Source organism: Ascaphus truei, chromosome 1 (assembly GCF_040206685.1).
Source record: "Ascaphus truei isolate aAscTru1 chromosome 1, aAscTru1.hap1, whole genome shotgun sequence".
NCBI classification, from domain to species: domain Eukaryota; kingdom Metazoa; phylum Chordata; class Amphibia; order Anura; family Ascaphidae; genus Ascaphus; species Ascaphus truei.
The window spans coordinates 160,022,581-160,042,426 of record NC_134483.1 but is presented as its reverse complement, the minus strand read 5'-3'; the positions used below and the strand labels follow the sequence as shown (position 1 = coordinate 160,042,426).

At 43.3% G+C, this 19,846-nt stretch overlaps 1 protein-coding gene across 1 annotated transcript in view; it reads right to left on the bottom strand.

The window, feature by feature from the left end:
- Positions 1–3,227: 3,227 nt before the first annotated feature.
- Positions 3,228–19,846, bottom strand: part of LOC142493160 (relaxin-3-like) — a 31,168-nt gene continuing 14,549 nt past the window's right edge. Inside the window, exon 2 of the mRNA XM_075596733.1 lies at positions 3,228–3,812. Coding sequence (XP_075452848.1) covers positions 3,445–3,812 — 368 coding nt within the window. The 3' untranslated portion in view covers positions 3,228–3,444. The remainder of the gene's footprint in view (positions 3,813–19,846) is intronic.

The following is a 19,846-nucleotide window of genomic DNA, read 5'->3' as shown; positions in this document are numbered from 1 at the left end:
AAGTCACGTGCTCACTTCTTTCACTACAAATTTATTCTGTCCTGCTTCAACTCTGCCCTCTCTCAGGCTAAACAAACCTACTGCACCGACACACTTTATTCGAGCAAATACCCAGTATGTACCTGGCAGATACCTGGAATGCGCCGCTCCTCACCTCTGACAAGCCCCGTTGCGTTTGCCTTCCCAGCCTGGGTTCATGCCTGGCTGACGGGCGGCTGATCTGTTAAATGATAATGATTAGGATTTAATAGGCTGCAATGCTTCGCGTGTCTACCAGATGGCATAAATTCATGAATTGTAATGCAGTATATATATATATATACTGTGCAGTATTGCAGCCAGCGGGAATAAAATGCTTCAATCCCTGCCTGGAAAATACCTCAATGCACTCGGGCAGAAAACAGTCACAAACCTCAATACACCCGGGTATACCCGAATTCGTGGGACTAGCCGAGCTCGAATAAAGTGTGTCGCCAGTGTACTTTTCATCACTAATCAACACGCACAAGTCTAACCCACGCCGACTCTTCTTTGTCTTTGATGCTTTACTCAGACCACACTCAGCTGCCTCTTCTTCTTCCTCCATCTCACCTAAGGACTTTGCTGACTATTTTTTTTTTTTCAAACGTTTTTATTAGGCATATTTAGGTTCACATACATTACATATCTGGCCTAGTACAATAGTTTTTTCCTTGTTCAAATAGTAGAAGGGTCGGGGTAGAGCCCCTGAGGGGATGACCCTAGGACCACATCATGGTCCGGAGGCCTGGAGAGGGAGAAAGAGTGCGGAGGAATAGAGGGGAAAGTGGGGGGGGGGAGGGAGTTGTCCCTCCCTCCCCTCGACCGGCAGGACTCTCCCATCCATATCCCAAGGCTCTTCTGCGTTCACGTTGCTTAGTGAAGAATATATTGGTTTGGGTTAGTGGGTTAGCCAGGGCTCCCAAATTTTATAGAAACTTTACATCGAACGCTTAAGGAAGGCCGTGAGTTTTTCCATTGTCACGACCTCATTGAGTCTTTTCTTCACCATTTGTTATGTGGGGGGCGTTACCTTCTTCCATGAGGACGCAACCGAGCATCTCGCTGCTGTGAGAATAAAGGAGATTAATTTCCATATTGGGCGATCAATTTCCTGTATTGGTCTGCCCAATAGGAAGGTCAGTGGATCAATGGGACCCAATAGTGCGGTCTGTGCTTTGCTGACTATTTTAAGGAAAAGGTGGAATCCATATGTCCGAACATCCCATTTGTTGCCTCCTCCCATCCTACACTGCTTCTGAACTCTCCTCCTGCCTTCCTTGACTCTTTTTCCACTGTCTCAGAGGATGTGTCACTGCTGATCACCTCTTCTCCCTCTACCACTTGCCCTCTTGACTCCATTCTCTCCCATCTCTTAAAACATCTTGTTCCTACTTTAACCCCTACGCTCACACACATATTTAACACATTCCTCTATACTGGCACCCTCTTCTCCTCCACATTCTCCACACTCTTGGTATTCGTAACAGCTCTATCCTGGATCTCCTCTTACCTCTCCCATCGTACTTTCAGTGACTCTTCTGCTAACACCTCCTCCTCCTCCATAGATCTCTCTGTGGGGGTACCCCAGGGCTCTGTCCTGGGACCTCTTTTCTTTTCTCTGTACACACTTTCCCTATGTGACATAATCACATCCCTTGGGTTTAAATATCACCTCTATGCTGACACACAAATTTACTTTTCAACCCGACCTTACACCAGCTGTACAGACCAAAGTTTCACAATGCCTCTCTGCGATATCATCCTGGATGACCCTCCGCCGACTTAAACTTAACATGACAAAAACAGAGCTCCTCATACTTCCTCCCAAACCTGGCCCTACTACAGTACCTCTTTCTACATTACTGTTGGAAGTACCATAATTCACCCAGTAGCCCAAGCACGCTGCCTAGGTGTCACACTCTGCTCCTCTGTCACATTCTCCGATCACATTCAAAACGTCTCTAAAACCTGTCGCTTTTTCCTCCGCAATATTACAAAGATATACCCTTTCCTCTGTTGCTCGACTGCTAAAACTCTGACTCAGAACCTCATTCTCTCCCATCTCAACTACTGTTACCTCCTGCTGTCCGGCTTTCCTACCGCTCACCTGTCTCCCCTACAAATTTGTCCTAAACGCTGCTGCCAGAATCACTCTACTCTTTCCTAAATCTGTCTCGGCGTCTCTCCTGGCTTCCTATCAAATCCCGTATCACACATGCAATTCTCCTCCTCACTTTTAAAGCTCTACACTCTTCTGCCCCTCCTTACAGCTCATCCCTAATTTCTCGCTATGCACCATCCCGACTCTTGCGTTCTGCTCAAGGATGTCTTCTCTCTACCCCCTTTGTTTCTAAAGTCCTCTCCTGCCTTAAACCTCTCACTGACTGCCCCACATCTCTGGAATGCCCTTCCCCTCAATATTCGACTAGCAACCTCTCTATCCACCTTAAGACCCACTTGCTTAAAGAAGCATATGAGTAGCACTGTAGATATTACTAGACACATGATACATAAACCTTGGCCCCCTGCAAAAGCACTTACCAGACTGCCCTCCTACTGTCTCTGTACGTTCCTCCTACATACCAATTAGATTGTAAGCTCCTCGGAGCAGGGACTCCTCTTCCTAAATGTTACGTCTATGTCTGAAGCACTTATTCTCATGACCTGTTATTTATATTATTTGTTATTGATATGATTACTATGTGTATTACTACTGTGAAGCTCTATGTACATTTATGGCGCTATACAAATAAAGCCATACAATACAATACATGTGTGCTGTTCGTGACAGATGGTATATAGGGATGGATTGAGGGGAGATATTGTTCATTTGAGGTACCTTTGCAAATGTGAATAGTGGGTCAGCCTGTGAGCTGTGTATTAACCCTTGTCCTGTATGCAGGTCACGTGCTCACAGTTGGGCCATACATGACAATGAACTTTTATGATAAAACAAGGAAAACTAAATGCTAGCATGTTATAAGGAAAATACACTTTATTTGCTCAAACTTTGAAGACTTACTTAAGTTATGCATCCTTGGAGAGTCCTAATATATATTGTTCTACAACAACAAAATAAGCTGTTAGGGATTTAGCTTGTGTTAGCCACTGTACTCCCTAACATTTACCGTTCCAACATACATCTATGTTGAAGTTACCAAAAGTCTTTGAGCACTTGATATTTTGATAAACTAAAATCAAGAAAATTACAGCAGAAAAAAAAACCTCTTTATTAACAATCCATTATAAAGGAACACATTAACAACTATTAGCCTGAGCTTAATTAAAAGTACAAATAGTGACAAGCCCAGTATTTTCTTTTCTTACACTATGAAAAATATTCAATCAGCTCATCCATATTCATTTCATTAAGTCTATGTGTACACTGTAGGTAAGATGCAAAAGTACGTCATTTTACAATTCTCAGCACAAGGTGCTGATCTCCGTTTTGGTGCAGCCCCATTTACAGCAAATGCCTGCCACTCCAGTGGACATTTCCCTCCTCCTCCTAGGGTATTTGACCCAAGGAAATTCAGACGACTCTACAGGAGCATTGACTTCTGATCCACTTCGAGCTGTTTGGGCAGTGTCTTCCACCTGGCGGACGTACTCATTGAAATCGTGGAACGTGGGTGTATAATCTTCGTCGTACTCATGTATATTAAAATAATCTTTTAATGTCTGCTGTCTTAAAGGAAAGTCTGCCTTTGGGAGCTGTTCCATGTGGGATCCAAAGAGTGACTGTAGCTTAAGTTGATTTAGTTCTTTGTTTGTCGAGTCTTGCATGACATCTGTTAAAATATATAAAATTAAAATAGAATTGGGTAATACACAAAAGTCACATTGTGTGTACTGTATTATTCAATGTGAAAAAAATGCACCCTGTGATTTATTTGCCTTTATTTGTAAAAAATAAAGACTTAAGACCCATGGGAGTAAATTGGTGTTTCACAATTATTAATGATATTACCTCAAAACGTAAAAAACACCTTTGCTTGCTTTAACCATATAATGTGCCAAAAGACGTAAAAGAAAGACCTGTGATGTTTTAAAAGCTATGTGTACACTAATGTACTAGATCAATGAAGAAATTGTCCATTATATCACAGCCGTTGACATATCTACAGTTACTATAAGGTATCTTTAGTCAATCAAAATATACATATTTTTATTTCATTTATATATTCAACATACTGTAGCTAAGACCTATCATATGAAAGTACAAGCATACCCCGCGTTAAGGACACTCACTTTAAGTACACTCGCGAGTAAGTACATGTCGCCCAATAGGCAAACGGCATCTCGCGCATGCGCCTGTCAGCACGTCCTGAACAACAATACCGGCTCCCTACCTGTACTGAAGCTGTGCACAAGCGGGGAGACTATAGAGCCTGTTACAAATGCGTTATTTACATCAGTTATGCACATATATGACGATTGCAGTACAGTACATGCATCAATAAGTGGAAAAAGGTAGTGCTTCACTTTAAGTACATTTTCGCTTTACATACATGCTCCGGTCCCATTGCATATGTTAATGCGGGGTATGCCTGTATTGTATTCTTCAGTAATTGGTGCTAACATTCCTGCGCACAAGCCTCCTTTGCTCAATTAATTTTTTGGGGTGGGAAAGTTTATTAAAAATAAATTATAAGTGCCAACATATTCCACAGCGTTGTAAAATAGGGGGTACACAATTATGTATTTTACATATGGTTTCAAGGTCTACTGTAAATGAGAGCAGGTGTAAAAAAAATTTTTTAAAGAGAAATGTAAGCATATTTGATGTTGACAACAAGGGTATACAGTATTCAGATTATAGATTATAGTTGACGTTACTGCACCTGTTATCATGGGATTTCACGTTACCGCAGACACGAGTTTTACCAGGTGATTTGCGTTATTGGATGATTTGAAATACAATTCAATAGAGCCGCGAGTTCCCAAATTGTGTGATTTGCTAACCCTAATGCACCAATTAGTGCCTTACACATAATAATGGGTGCAATAAAGTCTGCTACATCTGTAATACATCACTATTTTCTGAAGGATCCGAAATCCCTGAAATAACCAGCAGAGGCTCAGGCTGCTCTTACTTCCAGCATCTTTGAACCACAATAAGGCAGCGAGCATGGTCAGCGCTTAGCCCCTGCAGCCGCAATGGAAGCGTGCTGACTTTCACCCGACAGTCAGATTTTAGTTTTCGCTCTGAGGGAAGTGCAGGGCCGGTCACATGACCGGTAACAGCCAATGGTAGTTAGTGACGTCGCGCGCTAGCCCGCCTCCGGTACCGCCTCTCGCTGATGTTCATGCCAAGACACAAAAAAAGCTCCTGCTTGAGTAGGAGAGCATGAGCGTCAACACGGCTCAGCGCAGTGTTTTTTTTATACCATATCCGAGGCCAAATACTGTCCTACCAGCCACTCAAGAAGGAGAATAAGAATTCTACCTTCCTCTGTGTTACTATGTCATAGTCACAATCTCTCACCGTCTCTGGTCCATGTTAAATATCCTGTAAAATTGAACAATAAAGAGAAAAGAACCCCAAGGAGAGCACTCATCACCTAAGGATCACGGACACAAGTGGGTAGTGATGTGTAGTGGGTGAAGAATATTAATGAATTAAAACAAACTTTATTGACGAGTACATAACTCTAAAATTAAAATAGGGGCGCTCAGGAATCAGTAGTATGATTCCAGTATGGCCAGTGAGACAGGCAAATTAAAATGATAGGTTGCAGCAGGATATGTGACTGGTGCCTTGTAGAGGAATATATATGTACAATGACTGTAATACTGCAGTAATAGTGGTGAATACTCCTCCCCACCTACAAATCCTGTATAACAGCCACTTAATAAGATGTAGTGTATTCCTTAAATAGGTAGATGTATGTGGCTGCTCTTAACCTTAATTACAATAGGCTATACGTAAGTGAACAGTATCAATTATTGTACAAGCTCAGCCTAATAATACCCCACTGAGAGGTGCAAACTTTAAATCAGCTTGCTAAAGGTTAATGCTGGGGTAAAGGTAGAAACCTCAGCTTGAACTGGGTGTAATGCAGGTGTGTGGGAACCGGAACCACTCAAACAGTGCACACGTAGTGCCTGTTGAAACATGAGCCTGTCATTAAACAGTCTGCATCCCGTCTGTAGTAGCAGCCTCAGTGGTGAAGCTTGATAGCAAATCCATATAATATGTGGTCACTCAGAGGCTGCTATTAAGAAGGTTAAAATAGCATAGTTACAGCCAGCACATAGCTGCTGCTGCAAAGCTATGAGAAGCGGGTGCGTTTGAATCTCGGACACGTCCCGCCCCCTAACGACGTGATGACGTCACTTGCCGACGTACGTTTCGTGAACACTTTCTCAAGGCTGGAAGGGAGCCAGTGAGCTTCCTCCAGTATATATCGGGTGAACTCCGATCTGATTGGTTGTTGCGTCCTCCTACAGGCAACGGCCAACTGGAGATATGACAGTTCAGTCAGAGGGAGCTGTATACATTACATGATGCTGCAAATGGGTATAAAAGTGGAAAGAACTTAGCGGTAAGTAGAGAGGTACTCCTGCATACACAGGCCAATCAGTACATGATGGATGGAAGTGAGGTGAGTTAAATGAAGGGACTGAACACAAACCCTTCATTTAAACCCTTTGGGGACAGGGTTTGCAGGGTATAAATCCATCGGGATTCCACTTTTAATAGCTCCTGATCCCAATTGCCCTTCCTGATACCCAGTGACAACTAATCTATTCCTTTAAAGGTAAGTACGGTGTGATCACCATTATGGTGTTCATTGACATGTCTGGCTACTGGGGTGTCAAGACCATTTCTAATACTGCCAAGATGTTCCAAAACACGGACTCTGAAGGGGCGTCTGGTCTTACCAATATACTTTTTTGTGCATTTACATTCTGCCATGTATATGACGCCCGATGTTTTGCAGTTAATAAACTGCGTATTTCAAATGTACGTGTGTCGTTCCAGTTTGTGAAAGTTTTGGAATTCTTAATAACCTTACAGGCTTTACAGCTATGACAGCTGAAGCAGCCTGGGGGTTTGCGTGGGAGCCAAGTAGGGTTGGCAGTAATCTCAAAATGGCTTTTAACCAGACAGTCCCGTAAATTTCTGGACCTGCAGCTTGTCATCTCTGGGTAAGATTTAAGCACTTCTTTGAAATCTTCATCGGCTCTTAGGATATGCCAATGTTTTTGGAATATATCCTTGGCCTGATACCATTGTTGATTATACGTACCGATAAACCTTATTGATTTGTTGTACCCCTCATCAATTTTGTCCTTTAGTAGGTCTATCCTTGGAGTGTTCCTTGCTCTCTTATAGGCCCTCCGGATAGCATTCCTGCTATAACCTCGTGCCAGGAACCTGTCCTTCATAAGTGTAGCTTGCTCCTCAAATACAGTGTCGCTAGAGCAGTTCCTTTGTAGTCTTAGGAACTGACCCACAGGGATACCATTGATAAGATTGGGTGGGTGGGTGATGACTACTTGCCCGCAGGATGCTATTGGTAGCTGTGCTTTTCCTGTAGATGGTTGTACTGATATACCCTGTGGGTTCAATGCGGATGAGTAAGTCAAGCAAGGTCAGGACCGACCTCATAGGTCAACTTCAGATTATTAGTGTTTTTATTCAGGTCATCGATGAACGTTTTGAGAAGGTCAAGTGTCAAAGCCAGAGTAAAAGCATGTCATCGATAAACCTGTACCATAAGACAATGTGTCTGGTGGTATAGTTTTTTATTGAATAGGAAGTAGTTTTTAGTGAGTACAAAGGCCAGTAGTTGTAGCACAAAGGTGCTATGTTTCTGAAATGAGAACATTAGTGTCAGTAAAGACACCATTTTGGTATCATTAGATGTCGAGGGGCTGTACACGTCCATACCCCACCAGACGGGCATTGAGGCGGTATCATATTTTTTGAAAACTAGGGTCCTATCATTTCAGAAACATAGCACCCTTGTGCTACAACTACTGTCCTTTGTACTCAACAAAAACTATGTCCTATTCAATAAAAAACTATACCACCAGATCCAGGGTACGGCAATGGGGACTAAGTGTGCCCCATCGTATGCCAATCTGTACCTGGGCTGGTGGGAAGCAGAAGTGTTTTTTGGTGAGAGTAATGAGGTATACATGGACCACATTGACTTATGGTACAGGTTTATCGAAGACGTGCTTTTACTCTGGTGGGGGCCACTTGACCTTCTCAAAACGTTCATCGATGACCTGAATAAAAACACCAATAACCTGAAGTTGACCTATGAGGTCGGTCCTGACCACATTACCTTTCTTGACTTATTCATCCGCATTGAACCCACAGGGTATATCAGTACAACCATCTACAGGAAAAGCACAGCTACCAATAGCATCCTGCGGGCAAGTAGTCATCACCCACCCAATCTTATCAATGGTATCCCTGTGGGTCAGTTCCTAAGACTAAAAAGGAACTGCTCTAGCGACACTGTATTTGAGGAGCAAGCTACACTTATGAAGGACAGATTCCTGGCACGAGGTTATAGCAGGAATACTATCCGGAGGGCCTATAAGAGAGCAAGGAACACTCCAAGGATAGACCTACTAAAGGACAAAATTGATGAGGGGTACAACAAATCAATAAGGTTTATCGGTACGTATAATCAACAATGGTATCAGGCCAAGGATATATTCCAAAAACATTGGCATATCCTAAGAGCCGATGAAGATTTCAAAGAAGTGCTTAAATCTTACCCAGAGATGACAAGCCGCAGGTCCAGAAATTTACAGGACTGTCTGGTTAAAAGCCATTTTGAGTCCAATCTCCCTCCTCAATAGTGATCTCAAACTATATAGCAAAATTTTGGCAAATAGGCTAAACCCAATATTACCGAGGTTAATTAATATCGACCAAGTAGGATTTGTCGCGGGGAGACAAGCCTCAGACAATACCCGAAAAATAATTAATATCATTGACCATGTTCACCTCACAGGCACCAAAGCACTCCTGTTAAGCCTGGACGCAGAGAAGGCGTTCGATAGAATAAACTGGCAATTTTTGGACCAGACTATGCGCAAATTTGGCTTTAAAGACGCATACTTAGAGGGGGTCCGTAGACTATATCAAAACCCGTCAGCCACAGTGAAACTACCAGGGGGCAATCACTACAGATTCGAGATAACAAATGGGACTCGACAGGGATGCCCTCTATCTCCTCTCCTCTTTGCGCTAACGATAGAACCACTAGCATCAGCAATACGACTCAATACGGACATCCAAGGAATAGAAATTGGAAACAGGCAGCATAAAATCTCCTTATTCGCGGATGATGTCATACTAACCCTTTCCAAACCCCAAATCTCCCTACCCAACCTTCAAAAAGAACTCCGGGATTTTGGAAAAATCTCAGGATACAAAATAAACAATGATAAGTCAGAAGCCCTAAATCTAAGTCTGCCAGAGCCAGAGGTGAAACTCCTCAAACTAAACTTCAATTACCGTTGGAGCTCCTCCTGTATCAAATACTTGGGGGTTAAGATATCGAGGAACTACCAATCCCTATACCAACATAACTATCCGACCTTATTCCATAAAATCAAACAAGATTTAGAAAAATGGGGAGGTTATCAAATATCATGGATCGGGAGAATGGTCTCGGTTAAAATGAACATACTCCCTAGATTACTATACTACTTCCAGACTCTCCCGGTCCACATCCCTGGCTCGGAACTAAAAAATATCCAAAAACTAATCTTCCACTTTATTTGGCAAGGTAAAAAACCTAGAGTCCCTAGAACAGTTCTCTTGGCCTCAAGGGGGAGAGGAGGACTGGGAGTCCCAGACATCACAAAATACTACCTAGCCGCCCAACTGCGACAGGTGGTAGTCTGGAACGCAAACCCAAACCAATATTGTTGGCTGGATATTGAAACACAATATGCCGGAACGCCTTCACTGCCGGCTTGCCTTTGGTCCCTGAGCAAGGAGGACATGCAGAATAGCAAATTTAAACTAGGCCCAATGAGACACACATGGGAGACCTGGACGAAAAGCAAACTCAAGTACAAGCTCACAACACCACAATCTCAACTTATACCGATTCACAAAAATCCGAAATTCCCACCTGGCTGTGAGCCCAGACAATTTGACCAATTTCAAACCAAAAACATCAAGGTGATTGCCGACCTCTTGAGCTTCGGGGAGTTCCTGAGCTATCAAAACATACAAGCCAAATATGGAATAATAGGACTGAACGTGTTCAAGTATTTACAAATTCGACACTTTATCCAAACAATATCCCCAACATTGAAATTTCCCCCTCTCACAGGTTTCGAGCGGCTCTGCAGAGAAACAGCTCACCAGAAAGGTCTAATAACACAAATATGCGCGGAGCTAGAGAGGGGCACAGAAGCCCCCACACATGACTATATGCTGCATTGGGCAGCAGAATTGGACATAGTTATAGACCGAGAGGACTGGGAAAGTATTTGGGAAAATGCCTCAGGAACTTCTATATGTACCACAATCAGAGAAAATATTTACAAAATAATGTTCCGCTGGTATCTTACCCCAGCCAGACTAAATCAAATCTACCCCCTGGCATCCGATCTATGCTGGAGAGGCTGCGGTCAAAAGGGGGACATGGCCCACATTTGGTGGACATGTCCGGAAATTCAAAAATACTGGGAAACGACACAAAAATTAATAGAGGAGGTCACAGACCTCACAATACCCATTGAACCGCTGACCTACCTGCTGGCCAGGCCACTAGACTATCTGGACCGGCCAACAGGAAAATTAGTCTCCTTTATTCTTACGGCGGCCAGATGTGCGGTGGCTGCCGCCTGGAAGAAAGTGTCTCCCCCCTCCAAACAAACAATAATAAAAAGGGTGCAAGAAGTAATGGACATGGAGAAATTGTCAGCTTTCCTTAAAAGGTCCTCTACCTCATTCACTAATATTTGGGATCCATGGTACACCCACATGGCGCTCCTAAGACGAAACACCCCTTAACAGATCAGAGACCCAATGGACACCAAGATCCAAACCAGAACTGCCAAGAAGCTAGGGAATAAGACCTTTCCCCATTACACCCTCCCCACCCCCCCACCCCACCCCACCCCCCCTCTCTTCTCTATCCCCTCTCTGTTTCCATGCTCGCGCCGCCCCGTTGGACCACATATGGTCAGGGAGACGTTGAGCCTTTCCTCTTCTCCTCCCAGTTAAGGAAAAAAAAAAAAAAATGTGTATTAGACGGGCTTACTGTTTGTATTATCTATACCCTGTAATGTCATAACTGTCTAATAAAAAAAATTGAAACAAAAAAAGCCATTTTGAGATTACTGCCAACCCTACTTGGCTCCCACGCAAACCCCCAGGCTGCTTCAGCTGTCATAGCTGTAAGGTTATTAAGAATTCCAAAACTTTCACAAACTGGAACGACACACGTACATTTGAAATACGCAAGTTTATTAACTGCAAAACATCGGGCGTCATATACATGGCAAAATGTAAATGCACAAAAAAGTATATTGGTAGGACCAGACGCCCCTTCAGAGTCCGTGTTCTGGAACATCTTTGCAGTATTAGAAATGGTCTTGACACCCCAGTAGCCAGATATGTCAATGAACACCATAATGGTGATCACACCGTACTTACCTTTAAAGGAATAGATCAGTTGTCACTGGGTATCAGGAAGGGCAATTGGGATCAGGAGCTATTAAAAGTGGAATCCCGATGGATTTATACCCTGCAAACCCTGTCCCCAAAGAGTTTAAATGAAGGGTTTGTGTTCCGTCCCTTCATTTAACTCATCCTCACTTCCATCCATCATGTACTGATTGGCCTGTGTATGCAGGAGTACCTCTCTACTTACCGCCAAGTTCTCTCCACTTTTATACCCATTTGCAGGATCATGTAATGTATACAGCTCCCTCTGACTGAACTGTCATATCTCCAGTTGGCCGTTGCCTGTAGGAGGACGCAACAACCAATCAGATCGGAGTTCACCCGATATATACTGGAGGAAGCTCACTGGCTCCCTTCCAGCCTTGAGAAACTGTTCACAAAACGTACGTCGGCAAGTGACGTCATCACGTCGTTAGGGGGCGGGACGTGTGTCCGAGATTCAAACGCACCCGCTTCTCATAGCTTTGCAGCAGCAGCTATGTGCTGGCTGTAACTATGCTATTTTAACCTTCTTAATAGCAGCCTCTGAGTGACCACATATTATATGGATTTGCTATCAAGCTTCACCACTGAGGCTGCTACTACAGACGGGATGCAGACTGTTTAATGACAGGCTCATGTTTCAACAGGCACTACGTGTGCACTGTTTGAGTGGTTCCGGTTCCCACACACCTGCATTACACCCTGTTCAAGCTGAGGTTTCTAACTTTACCCCAGCATTAACCTTTAGCAAGCTGATTTAAAGCTTGAACCTCTCAGTGGGGTATTACTAGGCTGAGCTTGTACAATAATTGATACTGTTCACTTACGTATAGCCTATTGTAATTAATGTTAAGAGCAGCCACATACATCTACCTATTTAAGGAATACACTACATCTTATTAAGTGGCTGTTATACAGGATTTGTAGGTGGGGAGGAGTATTCACCACTATTACTGCAGTATTAGTCATTGTACATATATATTCCTCTACAAGGCACCAGTCACATATCCTGCTGCATCCTATCATTTTAATTCGCCTGTCTCACTGGCCATACTGGAATCATACTATTGATTCCTGAGCGCCCCTATTTTAATTTTAGAGTTATGTACTCGTCAATAAAGTTTGTTTTAATTCATTAATATTCTTCACCCACTACACATCACTACCCACTTGTGTCCCTGTTATCCTTAGGTGATGAGTGCTCTACTTGGGGTTCTTTTCTCTTTATGGTTCAATTTTGCTCATTACCCGATTGTAGCAAAATGACCACCTTATAAAGCAGTAGCGAGGGTTCCCCTTCCCAATCCCCCCCATTCCCTACCCCATGTTCATTAAATATCCTGTAAAGCTGCTTCACTGTGCTGGAGATTTTTAGTCCCAGCTATTTCAATTGCGCAGCTTTCTTCTCCAGCATTGGGAAGCAACGTTATTACAGCATTTAAATACAGACATACCTCGGTTTAAGGACACTCACTTTAAGTACACTCGCAAGTAAGGACATATCGCCCAATAGGCAAACGGCAGCTCGCGCATGTGCCCGTCAGCACATCCTGAAAGCAATACCGGCTCCCTACCTGTACCGAGGCTGTGAGCAAGCGGGGAGACTATAGAGCCTGTTACAAATGTGTTAATTACATCAGTTATGCCACGTATATGACGATTGCAGTACAGTACATGCATCGATAAGTGGGAATAAGGTAGTACTTCCCTTTAAGTACATTTTCACTTTACATACATGCTCTGGACCCATTGCGTACGTTAATGCGGGGTATGCCTGTATGGGTCTTGTGCATCTGTCATAATCTGTCTTTGCCTATCATCTGTCTCTGTCACTGTGAGCATCAGTGTCTGTGTAAATCACAGTCTATTGCCATACCAGACTGATATATAGACATATTTATTACACCCTCTCTCAAATGTTCAAATACGTTGCACCAATATAATTCTTTTTTCCCTGGTAGCACCAGAAGTTTCGTATTCACTTGGTGAGCTGAGCTAGATGACTTGCCTGGAGACAAACTCCGTTAAAACTGAGTTTATTGCACAATGTAAAAATAAATAGATTTTTATATAGATTGATCCAGTGCTTTTGTAGCAATGTTATGATCCAAGTCATGAAGATTGTGCTACATTTTTACCTGGTGCAATATTTTAAGTAGTCAGGATGTGGTAATTAACACAACCGATAATTACAAAGTAATTCCCAATAAAATGGGGAGGTTAATCTTATATTTGCACAATAGGGTTATGTAATATATTTTCTACCATATGGTTAGGTAATAATTCATATTAACCCCTATAATGCCTTTGGCTACTAAGATACACCACAGGCACCAAAGGGATTAATAACATTAAACTATGCTACCTTTTAGCCACAGTAAGTACAAAAATATTACTTAAATTTAATATTATACTATATAAACATAAATAATAATAAAAAAATAATTATAAACATAAAACAATTGTGTGTGGCAAACTAGGCCCTCTAAATGGGAGCCTAGACAGTCACATTGGCACGGTAGCAAGCTGCAATGAAAGTTTCACACTTGCTCCATCTTTGATGAAAGCCATTCTCCTCTTTAGGGTTGCAGCCTCATGGAACCAATTAAACGGTCAATGCCCAACAATTCAAAAAGACATACAAATTAATTCAGGGCCAGATGGCCACCAAAAAAATAATAATCATCAAATAATCCAAGGCCTGATTGGCCTATTAGTACTCTAAAGGCTCAATTGCCTATTTGTAATGAGACCCAATCCATTGCCCTGGATCCTCTGTTGATAGTTTTCTTTTGTATTTTCCCCCCCATTCTTTTCTTCATTACAATGTCTTTCTTAAATATTCAGCCACCGAATGTGGCCTCCTCGCTGACTGCTGTCTTCTGAGATGGCCCATGCAGAAGTACATGTCATAGACATATGGTACAGCAACCAACCAGATTGTTTGCTGTACCATGTTCTTCCCTCCATTTGTGATGACATCACAGATTTTGCCAACCAAGCTTCCCCTGGTTAGAAAACTGAATGGGACAACTTGCCGCAGCCAACTCGTCTCCGGCCATCTCGCACGCTAAGGTAAGTTGTTAAGGTGTTAACTTTAGGGGTTTAGGGTAAGGGGTTAAGCTTTTTAGGGCAAGGGTTAAGGTTAGGGTAAGGAGTTAAGGTTAGAGATTTTAGAGTAAAAACGCAGATTCTGGGTTTTAGGGTAAGGGGGTAAGATTTAGCTTTTTAGGGTAAGGGGTTAAGGTCTTTAGGGTGAAGATTAGTGTTGGCATTAGGGGTCTTAGGGTAAGGGGTTAACGGGTTAATGTAAGGACTTAATGTTAGGGGCTACCTTTGTGGGCGAGACGGCTTGCGGCGGTGAGTTGGCTGCAGCAAGCCGTCCTAGACTTTTGGCAAAATTGGTGATATCACAAATGGCGGGAAGCACATTGTGCAACCAATCACATTGGCGAGGAGGCCACATTCAGTGACTGAAGATTGACGAAAGACATTGGAATTAAGAAAAGAATGAAAAGGAGAAATACAGAAAAATCTATCAAAAGAAGAGAGAGCTTCGGGGCAAATTAAGTATCCACCATCGCAGACAAATTAAAAATAGGCCAACGAGCCTGGATTCATTTTTTTGGGTATCGGGCTTGGATTATTATCTTTTTTGGTTTTATGAATGTTTGGGTATCGCCCTTTTTTTTTTGGATTGGTTCATGGGGGCTACAGCCCTAAAGATGACGGTCTTCAGGATTGGGTTAAGTGGGACACTTTTTATTACAGCTTGCTATCGAGTGCCAATGTGGCTATCTAGGCTCCAACTAAGAGGGCCTGGGTAGCCACAGTGACAGTTTATGTTCACATATTGTATTAATGTTTTTTGTATATTACATTATTATTTGTAAACTTCTAGTGGTCGCAAGCCATATTAGCCACATTTGGCTAATAGGGCTATTGGCCATTACTCTACAAGGGGGAAATGTTTGCTGCGGGTGTGCGTTTGGGGGGTAATTGCCCCGGGGAGAGTGGTGGTAGAAGCAATGCCTTACTTGCCACTCCGGTAGACAAGAGGGGTAGGCAGTGTAATTTTAGTTAATAGTAACTCTTTTATAGCCCTTAGTGGTCAGCTAGTCACAGAAACCCATGACTGACTCTTTGGGGGTACTATGGGGTTAATACCTAGTTAAATATGTTATATGTAGTTGTATCACCTATTGGTTTAGCTTATCTTGCCTATGAATATAATGGCCATTAGATACATAGGCAAGGATGGCTAACGCCAGTAGATGATAACAAATCTGCGGTATTTTGGGGCGTTAGCCAGGTTCGAATATCGGGATTTTATGACTAGCACCAAAATGACGCCATTTTGGTGCCAACCCTTATATTTTTATCAGATGTTTTTTGCGGTACAACATTGATGACTTGCACCTTTAAAAATACTGCATTGTTTTGGCTACAATACCGCATTTCTTGCCTAACACACTTTTTGATGACTCTAGGCCTGTGTCCTTTATAGTGAAGTTTCATTAAATCTTTGAAGGCAGCAGCTGATAATTTGTATAAGTGGGTGATCCTGCCTCAACTTAAACACATCATATGTCCCCATACAAATCAACAGTAATTATGATCTATTTTCATACAGCAATTGTCCCTAAAATTTCAGTAAAATAATCATATGATGCAATGGTCAAAGTGTAATGCTAATAGGAGGTATGGAGTACCACTACTGTACGGTTTTATTTACAGAGACTGAGTAACAATACTGTTTTCATTTTAATTCTGCAGTTCTACTTTCCTTTTTAATGCATAACGGATAACAAAAAGTGCGTCACCATTTGTTTTTAAATTGGAAATATTGTATAATCTTTTCTAAAATGGCATCCAAAAAGCTTTAACCCATTATACAACCTCTTCTCTTCTTGGGTAGCATTCATGTGGCTGTGGCCAATGGCATGATGACATGAATCAAAGTGGAGGGCCCGTCGCTGTCATTCCAGTGGAGCAATGACTGATCAGCCCAAGCAAACACACAAAAACCTCAATATTCCCTGAACGTTATAAGGGCTCTCACAGTGCCAGCACTCGTGACATTAGGGAAACGTCATAAAAGCAGCAACTAGGGTAACAAGTTTAACGTTTGCTAAAATTGTGCACACTACCACTGCTTTTTAAGACACTTTGAACAGTAATAAGTGTTTTTTTTTATAGTGCTAATGTGTACACAGCGCTGGACATAGAATTTTTGCAGGCATGGATCCGTGCCCCACAGAGCTTACAATCTATTTGTGTGTGCCTGATCTGATGGCAAAGCTGCTTGCATGGTTAAACCGTTGAAAACCATGGGGGAACCGTTGTACTGTATGTAATGACATTTCCAGGTGCGACGGGGGAGAGAATCTATTTTAGAATAATCTATCCATACAGTAGACAGGTTTTTTTTTCTGGGGGGTGGTGACTAAAATAAATTAAAGACAAAAAAAAATACCAAAACAGAACTGTAAAAGTCAAGCTCACAGGATTTGTGCATAGCATGATATGTCCAAACTATCTTTCCTTTCACACAATGCAAAATGCATGGATATAAAGTTACCAATTTCCAGAAGGCTCAACCAGGACCTGTTCATGTGAAAAAGCAATATATTGGAGAACCAGATGTTGCAAAGGTTATATTGGAGAAATAGATGTAGCAAAGTTTATTGCACCGGCTCATAACTCAGTATCGCGTCATAACACAGAATATCCCACCATAACACGCCAGTGGATGCAATATCCCCTGCTAAAATTGTACAGAAAAAAGCTTGCCTTAAAAAATGGGATCTATGCAAAAAATTATAATCTTTTTAAAACAGTTTTTGATTATTTTTACAAGCTTTTTATGCCATTTAGAGTTATTCCTGAGCTATTTGTGCATAGGTAAAGATCTTTGCTAATTGTCCCAGGTAAACTGGCACTTTTGGTACCTTTCAATTACTGCACTGCTTCCCGAAGTTGCACCCCATAATGTCTTGCATAGCGTGATGCAAGCCATTAAAGGGTGCGACTTCAGGAAGCAGTGCAGTACAGTAATTGATAGCGCTGCATCCGAAAAGGTTGTGCACCAGCCAGTTTTTTCAGCTCCAAAAACCTGTTAACCCCCCAATTTTTCACTCATCCAGGGCGAGTGGATTTTTCAAACTGTGGGTGTGTGGTGTGTGTGGGTGTGTTTGCGCACATGCACATACATTTAAGTATATAAAACTTTTTTTTTTTACACATTTTTGGGTAATCTGAGTTATCCTCGCCTCAAGGTGAAATGGCGAGATCTTCTCTTCCATCTTAGTTGGGATTTCCACATGGAATAGGTGGGTATAGGGTTTTCCCCCATGGACATTTAATGACTGATACTAGGGATGGAGCATAAGGAAAGTTATCTAAATTTGGAGATACTGTAGGTAAGTGGTTCAAAACTCCAGTCCTCAAGTATCCCGAACAGGTCAGGTTCTAAAGGAGCAATCCATGCTGCCCCTTCCCCCCCCCCCCCATAATACAGGATATTTAAGCAGGGGGTCTCTGAGCTGAATTCCATTAATTTCATCTCCGGGGACCACCTGCTTCCAGAGATCCTTACCGCCGAAGGGGGTGTCGGTATCTGTAGAGGGGAGGGGGATTGGCCCGCTATTAAAGGGGTTGCCCCCCATATGGCCACCCCCTGACCTCACCAGGGAGACAAGGGGTTAACTGGACTGCGGTACAGGAATGTGGTTTTTACCTTGCTGCAACATGAAAATGTGTGTTCCCCTGTTCTTCTATTATCACCATGTAAGTGTCTGCACCCCACACACACTGGGATCCATGCGGGAGGACAAGGGTTAATAGTTAGGAAATTATTATAGCCCTTTGTTTAATGTTCCTGCCTTTTCAGGCACCATTTTGCAGCGTCCCATAGGTCGCCATTGGAGCTCCATTCGTTTCAATGGCGGATCTAGCGTTTTTTCCCTCGACGACCAGCAGGTGGCGTCCGAGAGGAGGAGCGGCAGTTTCCCATTGTAAGTCAATGGGCCCATTGACTTCAATGGAGATTCCTCGACGGCGATCTCCAGGAATAGGTTGGCAGCCGTCCAAACCGCAAAGCGGAAACATTTTCTAAAAAAGAGCTTTCATCGCTGTTAGTTCAAGGTCAACGACAAGTGGCGTGGGAATCGTAGGTTCTAGGGCACCCAGGAATAAAATTATTTTTGTCCCTAGCTCCTAGGCCTCCCCACACTTGACCACCACCGGGTCCCAGAATCCAGGACCCCCAGAAAGGGTCGCGCTGGCCGAGCGGGTCGCGCCATAGGTTTCAATGGCGGCAAGAGGAGCAGCGCGAGAAAACGGCTAAGTACAAAACCCTGAAAACCATAAGTCCATATCTCCGGTTCTGGAGGGTCCAGAGGGCCGGGGTTTTGGGGTGCCGTCAGTCACTGTTCCGGCACTGCGGGACTCTGTAATACAGTGGAACTCGAGGTGAATTGCGAGTTCCTGGGACTAAAGCTATTGAACACACAGTTGTGCAACATTTAACACAAGTTGTAACACCACCTCACTGCTCCGACTGAACATCTATTAGCCTTGAACCATGAGTGAGGTTGCCGGCTCATCTTACGTCCGGACCCGCGCTCAGCTACAGGAAAAGTGCAGAGAATATGACCTGCCCACAGAGGACCAGGATGCCGAGCAGATGATAAGAGGCGGTCAGGGCACACGAAGCCTGGCTTGCAGAGCCCCAGGGAACGGCTCAGCTTGCCCTTGTGCCGCCTCCCGGATAGCAGGGAAGGAACCCAGTGCCGGGGCGGCAGAATCCCGGAGAGGGAGCAGGAGCACCTCCCGAGAGCAGTGCAGCAGGAAGGGTATTGGTCGCTGCGGCTACCAGTCAGTTCACCCCTGAAATGCTGGCACTGATTACTGCGTGGGGTGACAGAGGGACACCGGAGGAGCGGCTGCAGTTTATCACTATGGCAGTGAACAGACCCGCTTATTGCCCCCCTGCCCACCGCGACAGAGATGCTCTCAAACTGGACCATCACAGCCTCACCAAGTTCGTGGAAGGTACTGATCAGATCGACAGTTTCTTAAAGAACTTTGAAACGCAGTGCCGGCGGTACAAATGCTGCCCCAGCAGCGGGTCGCACGGTTGGACCCCTTACTGTCTGGCTT